Source organism: Pelophylax lessonae (genome assembly GCF_965119305.1).
Source record: "Pelophylax lessonae genome assembly, chromosome: 1".
NCBI classification, from domain to species: domain Eukaryota; kingdom Metazoa; phylum Chordata; class Amphibia; order Anura; family Ranidae; genus Pelophylax; species Pelophylax lessonae.
In genome coordinates, this window is record NC_138768.1 from 876,302,066 (window position 1) to 876,318,185 (window position 16,120).

The window sequence follows — 16,120 nt, forward strand, 5'->3', positions numbered from 1 at the left end:
CGGCATCTTTGTTTTGTTGTTTTATTGTATTTAAGGGGATGGGAGAAGGGAATGAGTGGGATACTCCTTTAGGCTCAACTAAATACAATTGTGAGACTTTCCTGGCAAAAATGTCTGTTAGCGCTGTCTTGACGCTAGCCAACGCTTCCTGACCAGTGGCGGCTGGTGCTCAAAATTTTGGGGGGGACGCAAACAGAAAAATGTAATAGGCATTGCTTTGCGGCAAAAAACGCTGTAAAACATTGCGTGACTTAACACAGTGACCAGCATGTCCTGGACCAATCACAGCCAGGACATCCTGAAAGTGGGGAGTGTCAGGGCGCATTGCTCTGCGCCCCGATGACCCCCAGAAGGCCGCCAATCGGCGGCTCTGCTGCAAGCACGTGGGGTGCAAACCCCCCCCATAGCCACCAGTTAGTCTGGCGCCCCTAGTGGGCTGAAAATTGTATTTTTTTTTCCTTTTTTTTTATTGGCCACAGAGATTGGGGGGGGGGGGGCAGTGCCCCTGCGCCCCCTACAGATCGGCCGCCACTGTTCCTGACGCTTGAACACTGTGTAATTACTGAAACTGTGCTGGATCCTCGACTTTAGTGCAGAAGATCCAGGACTGTAGAACTGCTTGACTTGTAACACTGCAATAGCTCAGAGTCACTGAATGGCTTCCTCCAGCACTGCACTGGCTGAGAAAACTCCTTGTAAGTTCTTGTACTGCTGCAACTCTCAACTGGCACACTTCACACTGTGCACTATCCCTTCAGGGCCCAAACCGCAGGCGCCCCCTTTACACTTTAAGCTCTTCAGGGTCCACTGACTATGTACCCCCTCTGTCACTTCAGGGTCCTCAACCTAGGTACCCCCTTTCACCACTAGCTGGCACTGGATCCCCGAACCTCTTCCGGAGTGGTCCCCTCTAACTTCAGGCAGACCCCCAGGGGCAATCCTCAGTACTCACGACCTGTGTAGGCTTTCCTGGGACTGGACCCCTCTGATTCTCCGCAGGCTCTCGGCACACCAGATCCCCTCAGCTCAACTCAGCACTCTCTGTTTTTTTCAGGCAGCACCCCGAGATCCTCCTCCTCAGACAGGAGGAGAGACAGACGTTCTCTCCCTCCTGGGACTCTGCTCCCGCCAAAGACATTGTGTCATATGCCACCCCCAAACTTATACCCACTCCCAGAATCCTTTGCAGCACAATCTGCCTTCTGGGGTAGTTACAAGCCTGGATGTGTCCCCTGATTGGGTTTCCTCCACCGCCCTATGAGAAGCCTCTCACAGGATCCAGTGGGGAGACTCCCCTCTGAGCAGGCACACCTGGAATCCATGACACCCTGACTAATAAATCATAGCCCTGCTGTTAGGCAGACAAGGCCCACTATACCTTTACGAACACAAAGTTTCCACCAGAAGACTATACGCCCCCCAAGAACACACTTAATCATGATGATTAAGTATACCCCTGAAGGACACAGCATCCTCCAATGGCAACTCCGTGCATACGGCTAAGTTCATGAAGGCCACGTCAACCAAACATGAGGAAGAGGTTTTCCAGCATAAGGAGTCATCTAAGTGCCTAATCGCACACCTGGAAACCATGACACCCTGAGTAATAAATCACAGCCCTGCTGTTAGGCAGACAAGGCCCACTATATCTTTACCTAGCACCTACCTGTAGGGTGCTACAGGTATATATGATGTATGTAGGGGGAATGAGAGGTGATGGCGCTGCCTAGGGTCAGTAATGAAAAAGATTAATAACCAAATTGGTGGAAAAGATTGGTCAAACGATTTTAACATATAAATGTGCAGATATTAAAAAATAGATAATAATCAAATCGGTATGATTTCAGATTGGGTGTACAGAAGGACTAAAGTTGTCTTTGGAGAAGTGTCAATTTTACCAGACTTCGGTCACATATTTGGGGCATGTGGTTTCAGCAGATGGCGTAGCCACTGATCCATAGAAGCTGGAGGCTGTTACCACCTGGCCTAGGCCAAGAACTGTGACTGAATTGCGCTCCTTCCTTGGGTTTTGTTCCTATTATCTGAGGTTTGTGAAGAATTTTGCTCAGATAGCAAAATCCCTGAATGAACTTTTGTAGAAGGAAGGAGGTGAATAATTCCTGCAGTCAAGTTTCAAGGAACAATGTCCTATGGGACCCAGAGGATCCCGAGAATCTATCCAAGGTCAGTGGACCACCAAGTGCGAGCAGGCCTTTGGGAGGTTGAAGGAGAGGGCCCCTGTCCTGGCTTATGCTGATCCTGTCAAACCATACGAATTGCATGTAGATGCTGGCCGAGATGGTCTGGGTGGAGGGCTATATCAAGAAACTGATGGGAAGCTTCGCCCTGTGGTTTATATGAGTCGCAGTCTGTCACCTTCTGAGAAGAATTACCCATTACACAAGTTGGAGTTTTTGGCTCTCAAGTGGGCAGTAGTGGACATGTTGCGAGACTACCTGTATGGAGCTTCTTTTGTGGTGAAGACAGACAATAAGACAATAACCCCCTGACCTATCTGTTATCTACTGCTAAACTGTATGCCACTGGACATCAGTGGTTGGCTGCTTTGTCTGAGTTCCAATTCAGCTTGAAGTATCGGCCAAAGGGGAATCTGGATGCAGATGCCTTGTCCAGAAGACCCTATGCTCTGGATGGAGATGATTGAGACTGGGTGCATCTGACCTCTGAGGGAGTTCAAGCTGCATGTCAAGGAGTGGAGTACTGACATAGAGGAGCTACAGGAGCTGAAGTTGTAGGGGTCTCCCCAGTGGGAGTGCCACATTGCTACTGTGATCTGACACAATTACGAAGTCAGGAGCTTCCCAGTTGACAAAGGAGGATATGAGGAAAGATCAACGGGAGGATTCTTTGTGTGCTTTAGTAAAGGCCGCATTGACTTCGGGAGATCCCAAAATCCTGTTGAATTGTCCAGCTGGAGGTGCTAGAGTGGTCTATAAGGGCTGGGACAGGTTGAAATTGGAAGATGGAATTGTGTATCGAATGTGTCCCGCAGAAGAAGCGGATGGATTTCAACAGTTGTTCCTACCGGAAAACACTGACTGACTGTGCTGACAGCCTTCACGATGATCATGGACATTTGGCACCAGATCGAACCTTCAAGCTGGTTAAGGATCGGTTTTATTGGCCCTTCATGAGGAAGGTGATTGAAAGTTATTGTCACTCTTGCATCAGATGTATTCAGAGGAAGACATTGTCTAGCCGAGCTGCCCCAATGGGCCATCTAAGAAGTCAAGGACCAATGGAGCTAGTGTGCATTGACATCCTGTGTCTTGAACCTGACCTGGGTGGGCGTAGTAATGTCCTTGTTGTGACCGATCATTTTACTAGATATGCTCAAGCTTTTCTACCTCAACGCATTCATTCGGATCAAGGTCGGGAGTTTGAAAGTAAACTGATATGACGACTTTGTGAATTGCTGAGCATACAGAAATCCAGAACTACCCCATATCACCCACAGGGAGATCCACAATCTGAGAGATTTAACCGTACCCTATTGAACATGTTGGGGACCTTACCATTGGAGAAGAAGCAACACTGGGGTGACCACATTGCTACTGTGGTGCACGCTTATAACAGCACTGTAAATGACTCTACTGGATATTCCCCTTATAGGTTAATGTTCGGGAGGGAAGCTCGGTTACCAGTTGATTTATCTTTTGGGACGTCACCTGATCATACTTCTCAGACTTTCTATCGTGGATATGTGGACAGGCTTAGGAAGAACTTAAAGTTGGCCTATGAGAAGGCTCTTGAAGCATTTGCTGTAAGGGAGTAACGTAATATGAAGAATTTTGATTTAAAGGTGAGGAGAAAGACAGTGATGAGGAGGGAATGATATTCGACTGGTTGTGGTCCCCTCCATTGCAAGATACCTTTTGAAGGCTGTTGGCCTTCCACAGAAAGCAGTCTGATGTCACCTTTACCTGCCATGGGGAGATGTCAATCAAGGGATCTGAGAAGGTCTACATTGTCTTCTGGCAAAGGAATCCAAGAAATTAAATCTGAGCCTGTCGACCAGTTTGAGTTGCCAAGAGCTGAAGAGACTTCACAAAAATGTACTTACAATACTCTTGGAGAGAGTTCGGATGAACTCATTGACACTACTCAACGTTTTAGCCAAGCACCAGCCTCCTCTACCAAGCCTTTGGTGGAGGATGACCTTGTTCCACCCTTTGACACTACTGGGTGGGTCACTACTTTATTACTGGCCTGCTGTGGGAAAGATCCAGCTCTTTCTGATGTTTTACATAGTTTGTTATCTGAAAGTTCTTTAATTAGCCAGTTGTCAGCCACTATGAGTTCCATTCAGTGATTTTACTAATTTAATTCTTCTTATAGACTAATATACATTAGATTCCTTTACAGAAGGTTCCTCCATCTTTGGGGACCAAAGACTTTCAAGTGGGGGGAGGATGTAGGCGGGATTGGACTACTACAATACTGTATATATGTATCTACATGTTTATCATTATTGTTGGAGTTGCCTGTGCACCCCTTTAAGACTGCTTTCAGAAGGAGATCGGCCTCTCACTGGAAGTGGAAGAATTGGATTGTGGGAGATTTATTTCAGTACTGGGAGCAGACTGTGATCTGGATTGCTGAAAGGAACTGTACTCCCAGGGAGCAATGGGGAAGTGAGGGACCATGGGAGAGCCTATAAACCTATCTGCTTCACAGTGTGCAAGCTTTCTTGCTTCCGGGACCCAGTGAGTGCAGACCAGCCTGTTGAGTGCTCACCAAACTGTTGGTGGCTGAGGCTTAGTACACGCGGCCTGGCCCGAATGCTCAGCTCGCCCTCAGCGGAGCAGATGCTGATATCTGCACTGCGGTGGCTCACCCAGTATAGCTGAAGAGTAAGTGAGTGGAGGCAGGACAGACTGACCAAGGCAGCAGAGTATCGTTCACTCCCAGACGCCAGGGCGTGGTAAGGCGCATCGCCTGTGTTGCAGGATCCTCAAATATGGACATCAGAGAACGGAAGGATGCCTGTGTGAAATCCTAACCGCAAGTATAATCCTTTTTCATCAACAAACTGACCGCAGACAGTATTGTATATATCACTTCTTTGGGGATTATAAATATCACATTGGACAGTGATAAGAGCTCCAACTGCCGGCAAAGACTTAGCAAGGCCTTGCTAGGAGAAGTGGTTTAACCTGTTTCGACTGACCGCTTTATACGGCAGCTGCTCACAGGCAAATCGACATAGCTGTACCGGTTCGTTCACGAGACTAGGGGGTGAACGCCCGCCCCCACTTGTCAGCTGGGAAGCCGATGCAGCGGGCATGACGCTCCGATTGCCTCCTGACACCCGTGATCGTTCCCTGCTGAGAGAGGAGGACGGTCAGCTGTTGTAATGTCAGTCAGGGGTCCGATCGGTCTGCCGCAATGTCGCAGTCTCACAAGAAATCGCAGATTGCTGCCATTACTAGTAAAAAAAAAAAAACACAAAAATTACAAATCTTTACCGTAGTTAGTAGACGTGATAACTTTTGTGCAAACCAATCAAAATACGCTTATTGCGATTTTTTTTTTTTTTTTACCAAAAATATGTAGCAGAAAACAAATTGGCCTAAAATATTACAAAATTTAGATTTTTACATTTTTTTTTTTTGAGAGGTTATATAACAGAATGTGAAAAATATATATTTTTTTCAAAATTGTCGTTCTTATATATGTTGTTGTTATATGTTATATATAACAGTCGTGTTGAATTCCATTGGCTTTGGTTGGATTTGACTGACTGATCGAGTCATACCTGTTTATCTCAAAGTTATACCTACTCATCCTTTAAGTAAAATAGCAAAACGTTATCCCGAGTGTCAGGTGGGTTGGAAGGTTCACAGGGTCATAGGAGTGCTGAGGAATACCCATCAACCAGCAGCCCTCAAGGGGGGCAGTGCTACTGATCCTCCTACAGATACATACATTGTTAGGTCATTCATTCCTACTGATCCTCCTAAAGATACATACATTGTTAGGTCATTCATCCATACTGATCCTCCTACAGATACATACATTGTCAGGTCATTCATCCCTACTGATCCTCCTACAGATACATACATTGTCAGGTCATTCATCCCTACTGATCCCCCTACAGATACATACATTGTCAGGTCATTCATCCCTACTGATCCTCCTACAGATACATACATTGTCAGGTCATTCATCCCTACTGATCCCCCTACAGATACATACATTGTCAGGTCATTCATCCCTACTGATCCTCCTACAGATACATACATTGTCAGGTCATTCATCCCTACTGATCATCATACAGATACATACATTATGTGCTAAAGAAGAAGAAATCATCCTTTTTTCATATTGTCACCCAAATCCCTCAGATGTAATTTAATTCTTCTAATCACTTTACAGCTCTGTGTAGGAAGCCGGAGGACACAATGGTGAAGATGGATCCACAGATGACATTTTATAATATCGGGGAGCCAGTGACAGTAAAATGTCCGGTTGGATATTTCCCTTCCTACCCCTCTGTACAATGTGTGAAGAGAGGAACCTCCATTAAGTGGGATAATCCTCCACAATGTTTCGGTGAGTAGTTAACCTCAATATACAGACTGCAGGAACCCAGAGCAACCAATCAGCAGTCACCTCTCTTTGCTCTGATTCCTCTAAACTTATGTAAGATAAAACCTGATTGGTGCATTGCACTCTACACATCATTACTGTCTGTACGGCATCATTACATACATAACCCTGTATATTACATACATAACCCTGTATATTACAAACCCGATTCCAAAAAAGTCAGGACACTGTACAAATTGTGAATAAAAACAGAATGCAATGATGTGGAAGTTTCAAATTTCAATATTTTATTTAGAATACAACATAGATGACTTATCAAATGTTTAAACTGAGAAAATATATCATTTTAAGGGAAAAATAAGTTGATTTTAAATTTCATGGCATCAACACATCTCAAAAAAGTTGGGACAAGGCCATGTTTAGCACTGTGTGGCACCCCCTCTTCTTTTTATAACAGTCTGCAAATGTCTGGGGACTGAGGAGAGAAGTTGCTGAAGTTTAGGAATAGGAATGTTGTCGCATTTTTGTCTAATTCAGGCTTCTAGTTCCTTAACTGTCTTAGGTCTTCTTTGTCGCATCTTCCTCTTTATGATGCCAAATGTTTTCTATGGGTGAAAGATCTGGACTGCAGGCTGGCCATTTCAGTACCCGGATCCTCCTTCTACGCAGCCATGATGTTGTAATTGATGCAGTATGTGGTCTGGCATTGTCATGTTGGAAAATGCAAGGTCTTCCCTGAAAGAGACGACGTCTGGATGGGAGCATATGATGTTCTAGAACTTGGATATACCTTTCAGCATTGATGGTGCCTTTCCAGATGTGTAAGCTGCCCATGCCACACGCACTCATGTAACCCCATACCATCAGAGATGCAGGCTTCTGAACTGAGCGCTGATAACAACTTGGGTTGTCCTTGTCCTCTTTAGTACGGATGACATGGTGTCCCAGTTTTCCAAAAAGAACTTCAAATTTTGATTCGTCTGACCACAGAACAGTTTTCCACTTTGCCACAGACCATTTTAAATGAGCCTTGGCCCAGAGAAACGCCTGCTCTTCTGGATCATGTTTAGATATGGCTTCTTTTTTGGCCTATAGAGTTTTAGCCGGCAACGGCGAATGGCACAGTGGATTGTGTTCACAGACAATGTTTTCTGGAAGTATTCCTGAGCCCATGTTGTGATTTCCATTACACTAGCATTCCTGTATGTGATGCAGTGCCGTCTAAGGGCCCGAAGATCACCGCCATCCAATATGGTTTTCCGGCCTTGACCCTTACGCACAGAGATTGTTCCAGATTCTCTGAATCTTTGGATGATATTATGCACTGTAGATGATGATAACTTCAAACTCTTTGCAATTTTTCTCTGAGAAACTCCTTTCTGATATTGCTCCACTATTTTTCGCTGCAGCATTGGGGGAATTGGTGATCCTCTGCCCATCTTGACTTCTGAGAGACACTGCCACTCTGAGAGGCTCTTTATGTACCCAATTATGTTGCCAATTGACCTAATAAGTTCCAAATTGGTCCTCCAGCTGTTCCTTATTTGTACATTTAACTTTTCTGGCCTCTTATTGCTACCTGTCCCAACTTTTTTGGAATGTGTAGCTCTCATGAAATCCAAAATGAGCCAATATTTGGCATTACATGTGGGGACACACTCTATTAGCACCCTTGTACCAAAGAAGAAGAGAAGCAAAAGAACAGGTTTGTATCCGAACACCCCATATGTGTACGCAGGATGTGGTACAACAAGTGGATTATATGGAGATACAAATAGAAATTGGGGTTGAATATAACAGTGAGGATAAATGTAAGGATTAAAAGGGACACCTACCCTCAAATGTGTCCATCAACACTAGCTATACAGGGGAGACCCATACCCCAATGGATTGCTTACAGATATATAGGCGCAGTAATAGGAAAAAAACAATTTAAATTCCAGCCACAAAATCGACATAATCAATTTTGTGGCCATCCGCTTCCTATTTGTCACCTGAAAAAGAAATGGATAGTTACGATTTTTTTTTTTTTTTTACTTAAACTTGTTATTGTAGAAAAATATACTCACCTTTCTTCCACTTCCTCCCTCGGTGGCCGCGGCCCGCGCCGTCACTTCCGGTTTGCAATGATTCCATGGAGCTGAACGTCATCGCTCCCAGGAATCAATGCGCCGACACCGGCCCCGCTCGTCACTTCCGTTGCGGCGCCGCATTCCCTGCTAAACAGCTTCTGGGCATGCCCAGAAGCTGTGGAGGAATGCGGCGCCGCACCCGAAGTGACGAGCGAGGCCGGTGCCAGCGCATTCTGGGAGAAGAGGACACGGAAGAGGATGCAGAAGAGGATCGCGCTGGCTTCAGCTGCCCACATCCAAAATGGCAACGCTGGAGAAGAAATTTTAAAGGTAAGTATTTCTTCTTGCAGGTAAGTGCGACCCGGGACAGTACAGAGGCTATCCATTGTGGAATGTACTAGCCCTGACTGTCCCAGGGGTATTTTTATTGAAAAAGTTTTTTCGTGGCCGGAACTCCGCTTTAAGTTCAAGGAAGCCAATCTGGAAATAAAACAACCATTTAGGGGGGGAGCATAGTTACATAGTAGATGAGGTTCAATAAAGACATCAGTCCATCCAGTTAACCCTGTATAGGTGTGTGTGTGTGTGTGTGTGTGTGTGTGTGTGTGTCAGTGGCCTGCTCATTTCCCATAACCCTGAATGTTATTGTGACGGGAGTCACTTTGGGTGCAGGGTGACCAAGGAATTAGTGAACACTGAGAATATGGTTGGATTACTTCAAATGGGACAGTGATATTCATTAACAATATCTCTTGAGAAGTATGAAGATTTTATCCCCTGCACTCTGGTCTATGACCAGGAAGTATAACTCCTAATATGGGCATTCCAGTAAGTTCAGTGTAAGAGACTGACTGTCTATCGCTTAACGATGTTGCTTTTGTCTGGATAAGTAAATTGTGATAATCTTGTCTCAGGTGGCTTTCCATTCACCTATTGTTAAGTGTGCTAATGAACTCACCTGTTGTCTGCTAATGGATGTGTTGACACTGTGTATTGGGGGCTCGTTATGTAACCATTGTGTGATGTTGGGGGCTGGATTTGGGTCATTATCCTGTGATGACTGTGGTACTCTCAGGTGTATATAAAGAGCCTGTATGCCTTTCAATAAACAGTCTGATGCCTGCTTGACCCTCAATACAGAGCCTCGTCTCATACTTGGGGGGGATTATTCGTATGGGTTTCTTGTTCGGCGGAGTGGAGTGTCCGGTAGCTGCCTTTGTGTTCAGGAATGAAATGTCCTAAACAACTGTAACCCCTTTCATACCCAGGGTGTTGTTACAGTTATGATCTGTGAGATGTACGTCCAAAAGTCTTTTAAAAGTAGCCATACTCCCTGCAGCTACCACCATTTGTGAAAGAGAGTTCCACATTCTCACCGTCCTTACAGTGAAGAACCCCTTACGCAGCATAAGGTTAAACCTCCTCTCCTCTAATCTTATTGTGTGGCTATGTGTCTTCTTGCACTCCTTGGGACTAAATAGTTGTCTACCTATGCTAGGATTGCCATTGATGTATGTGTAGATCACTATCATGTCCCCTCTCAGGCGTCTTCTCTCCAAGGAGAATAAATTAAGCGATTGTAATTGCTCCTCATAATTAAGGTCCTCCAATCCCCTAATTAGTTTAGATGCCCTTCTTTGGATTCTCTCCAGTTCCAGCACATCCTTTCTCAGGATTGGGGACCAGAACTAGACAGAATACTCCAGGTGTGGGCGAACCAGAGTTTTATAAAGTGGTAGGATTATAGTTTTATCTCTGGAGTATATCCACTGCTGTATTTTGGCCTAGGCCGACAAGGCCTAGGCCTAGGGCGGCACTTTGCGGGGGACGGCAAAAAAGCCGACCCCCGCATGAAAAAAAAATAACCTGATCCGTTCTGTGAGTCCCGTCTGCTTGTCTGCTCCTGCCGCCTCTTTTACACACACAGTCTCCGGCTTTCGGCAGTGAAGGGGCGTACGAACTTGCTAGGGAGGGAGGCGTACAAACTTGCTAGGGAGGAAGGCGTACGAACTTGCTAGGGAGGGAGGGACTGGCACCCCCATAGAGCGGCCAGTGACTGGCCAGATCGGCTGCACTTAATTCAGTGGGTGGGGCGGAGCCTGTAGCTCCGCCTACCCTCCTCCACACGGCATGTAAGGGATACTAACTTCTCCCCAGGACAGGTCTATGTAGGAGGAGAGAGAGGAGGACAAGGGAACCCCCAGGACATCCGACAGCAGGTAGGTAGGAATCCTGATTTTAGGTTATCACTGCTATGGCTACAAATAATAATTCCATTTAAACTTTGCAGTACATGAACTTTCACTGCATGTGAACTGTTAAATGAGTTTGCATTAGTTTCAGCATGTGCAACCTGCTCCATGCATGCTGAAACCAACCAGTTCACATGCAGTGAAAGTTCATGTACTGCAAACTGCTACAAGCTTTAACCACTTCTGGACCGGAATATTTTCCCCCTTAATGACCAGGCCACTTTTTGTAATTCAGGACTGCGTTACTTTAACTGACATTTGTTCGGTTGTTCGACTCTGTACGCTAAAAAAAATTATGTCCTTTTTTTCCCACAAAAAGCTTTCTTTTGGCGGTATTTGATCACCTGAACGCGCGCTTACCCCCAACAGCGCTCCTATGAACCAATGTACCCATACGTTGGTTCGCGCAGCCAAGCCAGCCTTCCGCAGTTATTCTGCGGAAGGCAGTCAGCAAGTGGTTGACCACTTGCCGACCGCCCGCTGCAGTTTTACTGCGGCATGTTGGCTCGGCTGCGCGAAACAGGAAGGGGTGTGGCATTTACATGAAGGGGTGGGTCATAGTTAACCACTTAAGCCCCGGAAGATTTTACCCCCATTCCGACCAGGGGGTATTTTGCGATTCGGCACTGCGTGAATTTAACGCACAATTGCGCGGTCGTGCGACGCTGTACCTAAACGAATTTGACGTCCTTTTTTTCCCACAAACAGAGCTTTCTTTTGGTGGTATTTGATCACCTGTGCGATTTTTTGATCACGCGCTATAAACAAAAAAAGAGCGTCAATTTTGCAAAAATAGCAATATTTTTCACATTTTTTTATATGAAATTCCCCCCCAAAAAAATGTAAAAATCAAAATTTTTAAAAATTTTCGGCCAATTTGTTTTATGCTACCTATGTTTGGTAAAAAAAAATCGCAAAAAGCGTATTTTGATTGGTTTGCGCAAAAGTTATCGCGTTTACTAACAAAGGGAAAGATTTTTGTCATTTTTGTTGTTTTTTTTTTAACGCGTAATGGCGGCGATCTGCGATTTTTTTTGCGGTACTGCGACATTGCGGCGGACAGATCGGACCCTTGACTGACATTTTTGACACTTTTGGGGTTACCAGTGACATTACTACAGTAATCAGTGCTATACATATGCACTGTTACTGTAAAAATACACTGGTAGTGAAGGGGTTAACTTTATTTGGAAGGGAGGGGCTGTGTGTGTCCCTAGGGGCGTGGTTTCTACTGTGATTGGCTGTGGCTCTAGCTGTAAGGACACTGATCAACGGATCTACATACCAGATCCGTTTTATCAGTGTCTTTGCAGCGAGGAGAATGACAGGCAGTTTGTTTACACAAGCTGCCTGACATTCTCCCTCTCCCCCGCCGATCGCCGAGTGACCGGCGGACATCGGGTCCGCTGGTCACACGCGCGGGGGGGTCCGTGACCACGCGGGAGCGGGAGCGCGCCCCCGGGGGCGCGCGCTCGCTCCCTAGACCCTCACAAGCAAGCAACGTAGCCCTACGTTAGTTTGCCTGTGAGGGGCTGACCGCCGACGTAGATAGTCGTGCGGCGGTCGGCAAGTGGTTAAATTAGGGGGTGCACGAATTTAGTCCGGCCTAGGGCAGCACAAAACCTAAATACACCACTAAGTATATCCCCTTCCTTATGCATGCTAATATTATGCTGGCTTTGACAGCCACAGCCCAACATTGCATGCTACTACTTAGTCTATCCTCCACTAGAACCCCCAAATCCTTCTCCATTCTGGACTGAAAAAAACTGAAATTGAGCTGCTGATTCCGTCCTCTATGTTATTGATGAATAAATAAAATAAAAATTGGTCCCAGGACTGAGCCCTGGAGGACCCCACTTACCACTCTAGACCAGTCTGAATGCGCGTTATTTATCACCACCCTTTGGACACGCCCATGTAACCAGTTTTCTATCCAAGAACAAACTTTGAGGTCGATGCCTGCAAACGTTAGCTTGTATGTTAAGCGCTTGTGGGGAACAGTTTTTGAATGCCTTAGTGAAATCCAGATACATAACATCCACAGGTCTCCCCCTATCTAGCTCACAGCTCACCTCCTCGTAAAATGTTAGCAGATTGGTTTGGCAAGAACGTCCTTTTGTGAACCTGTGCTGATTATTGCTGATGATACTGTTGTCCTTAGCAAAATCTTGGATGTAGTCCCTTATCAACCCTTCCAATAATTTACATAGAATTGATGTCAGGCTGACCGGTCTATAGTTTCTCAGAATATCCCTCCTCCCTTTTTTGAATATTGGTATCACATTAGCTTTCCTTCAGTTGCCTGGTACAGTTCCTGTCAATATACTGTCTGTGAAGATTAGGAACAACGGTCTAGATATAACCTTACTGAGTTCCTTGAGTACTCCTGGGTGCAATCCATCTGATCCAGGTGATTTAGTAGTATTAATGCTATCAAGTCTTTCCTTGATTTTGCCCTCTGATAGCCACTGCGGCAAGTCTTGCGGTGTTTGCTAACCAGACAGTCCTGGTCTGTATACTCCTCCTTTTAGTGTGTAAAAACCAAGGAGAAGAAAGTATTTAGCACAGTTGCCTTCTCTGTGTCCTCTGTAACCAACCCCATCAGTGTTAATAATTGTGCTCTGACCTCGCTTTCTTGCTATTAATGCAATTAAAGAATTTTTTTTTTTTACCTTCCTCTGCTATGTGTCTTTCAAAATCATTTTTAGCCGTCCTGATTCCGTTTTTACATTCCTTGTATTGGTGAAAAGCTGATAATGTCCCCTCCGATTTGTATTTCTTAAAAGCCATTTTTTTCTCTCTAATAAGCATTTTTACATTATGGTTTAACCACCCCGGTTTGACCTTGACTCTTCTAAATGTATTCCCCACTGGAATGCACTGTGCGATATTTTTGTTTGATATGTTCCTAAAGCATTCCCATTTTTCATCCGTGTTCAGTGTTCCTAGGGTTTGGTCCCAGTCTATGTTCTCAATTAATGAGCACAATTTAGGAAAATTTGCCTTTTTTAAGTTTTTGAGTCCTTATATTCCCCTCATGTCTTATTGTTCTATGATTTATTTTAAATGTCATCATCCTGTGATCATTGGAGCTCAAGTACTTCTACATCTGAAATTAGGCCTGAAGCATTCGTAATTAACAGATCTAGCAATGCATTCTTTCTAGTAGGGGAATCTACCATCTGTGACATGTAGTTGTCCTGTAAGACATTCATGAAATGCTTGGCCTTTACAGAGTGAGCTGTCCCCTCTTCCCAGTCCATGTCGGGGTAATTGAAGTCCCCCATTACAATGACTTGTCCCAGATTAGCTGCTAATCCCAACTGTGAAAGAAATTCCAGGTCTACCTCCTCGCTTTGGTTCTGGGCCCTATAACATACCCCACTATTACTTTCCCCCTTCCTTCTTCCTTATGGTGTTCTACCCACACAGATTCCACCTCTGCCCTCATCCCCTCTATTATGTCACTCCCCTCTACCACCCTTACGTTATTTTTGATATAGAGACATACCCCTCCCCCTCTTTTGCCTTCCTTGTCCTTCCTATACACAGAATACCCTTCAATATTTGCCAGCTAGTCATGTGATGGTCAAACCAAGTTTCTGTTATTCCTACCAGGTCTATGTCCTCCTCGTATAATAACAGTTCCAATTTCTTTATTTTATTTGCTAAGCTCCTGGCATTTGTGTATACCCCTCTTAGTGATGTTGAAGTTGATAATGATTTATCATTACACTTATTCCTACTTGGTTTGTGGTTTGTCCGCTCATTCCCCCCCCTGGTTGTCGTTGTGGCTATATAGTCACTACTGCCCCCCCATAGTAGCTTCTGTCTTTTGTTCTCTATTAACTGGCACTACTTTGGAGCCCTCCCCCCCATCACCTAGTTTAAAAGTCCCTCAAACTTTGTGGCCATCTTTCTTCCCAAGCATACAATAATAGGTGGTCTGCCAAGCTGGGTTAATGTATTCAAAGATTTCCATACATAAAACAAATATAAAGAAAAAAGGGGGGAGAAGGAACAAAAGGGAAATATATATAAAACGTAACTAATGATTATATGGCACCTGCCAGAACCCACCACTACGGATATACATATGGAGCCATGATGGAATGAATAAATTTATACGTCCTTGGCTATTAGGGAGTTATAAAAACTCAAGCCAGGTGTAGTTTTATATACAAATATGCACCTAATAGTGTCCCAAAGAGGGTGGGCACTGGAATAGGGAACAATGAAATCTGCCTTGGCAAAAAAGAGGTCTGTGGAAAAGACAAAATATAGCAATAAAATCATCAAAAATTTGCAGATACTGCTGGCAATGGACGATTAAAAACATAAGCCAGTAACAATATCCTAGTACAGAAAAGTGTTTTTAAAGATGGTGAGGTTTTACCTGATGACAATCTGTATCCCTGTGGTGAGGTAAGCAGGGATTCCTGTACAAGAGGTGTCTGGTTCCCTTATGAGTGCATCCCAAGCAGGGCGTCACCGCCAGCCGGCAGTGACGTCACCCGCCCGGCTGACAAGACGTGCAAATTCCGAACGCCCCCCTGCGCATGCGTGGATGAGACCAGAAGTCTTCCCGCGACGCACGGGGAACGAACAAGAACAGCGACATCCCCCGGGCATCCTACCAAGAGGTGTGGAGGCCTCTAGTGGACAGCCCCGTATCCCAGGGGTGACCCAGGATGACCCAACCATGATGCCATAACTACAATATGAAAATGTACAAACACATAAAAACTATTTATAAATATATATTAACAAAAAACACATTACCTGTACAAAGGCAGTGTGTGAACAATTAGAAGGTATATATAAATATATCAATACCCGGACCTTCATGTCGAATGGGATATCATACAGAGAAACAATGCTACCCCGACTCCCAAACTTAAAATAAAGGAATGCCAACCTGTGGAAAGCAACATGGCATCCCCATACTTGCAATATCACTCAACAAAGTGAAGCAAGTTCCCCCCCAATATATGGCCAATGGATATAATAGGAGGTGCCTATCAGACTATTGGATCTATCACAAAAAAGGACTTGTATGATTGAGTCTCGTTAATCCCAGGTGGATGGGTGGCGTTAAGGCGTTCGATCCAAAGGGCTTCCCTCCTCTGGGATCTTGAAGTATGACCTCCAGCACAAAAAACTTAACCATAGTGGTATTGAATCTGTGATAGAGGTCAAACTGTCTACTTACTGGTATGA

General features: G+C 45.0%; 1 protein-coding gene across 1 annotated transcript in view; it reads left to right on the plus strand.

The window, feature by feature from the left end:
- Positions 1 to 3,949: 3,949 nt before the first annotated feature.
- LOC309550452 (uncharacterized protein) overlaps positions 3,950 to 16,120 on the plus strand; it is a gene marked incomplete at its 5' end in the record, with an annotated part of 141,680 nt that continues 129,509 nt past the window's right edge. Inside the window, 2 exons of the mRNA XM_082250828.1 lie at positions 3,950 to 4,271; positions 6,400 to 6,576. Coding sequence (XP_082106954.1) covers positions 3,950 to 4,271; positions 6,400 to 6,576 — 499 coding nt within the window. The remainder of the gene's footprint in view (positions 4,272 to 6,399; positions 6,577 to 16,120) is intronic.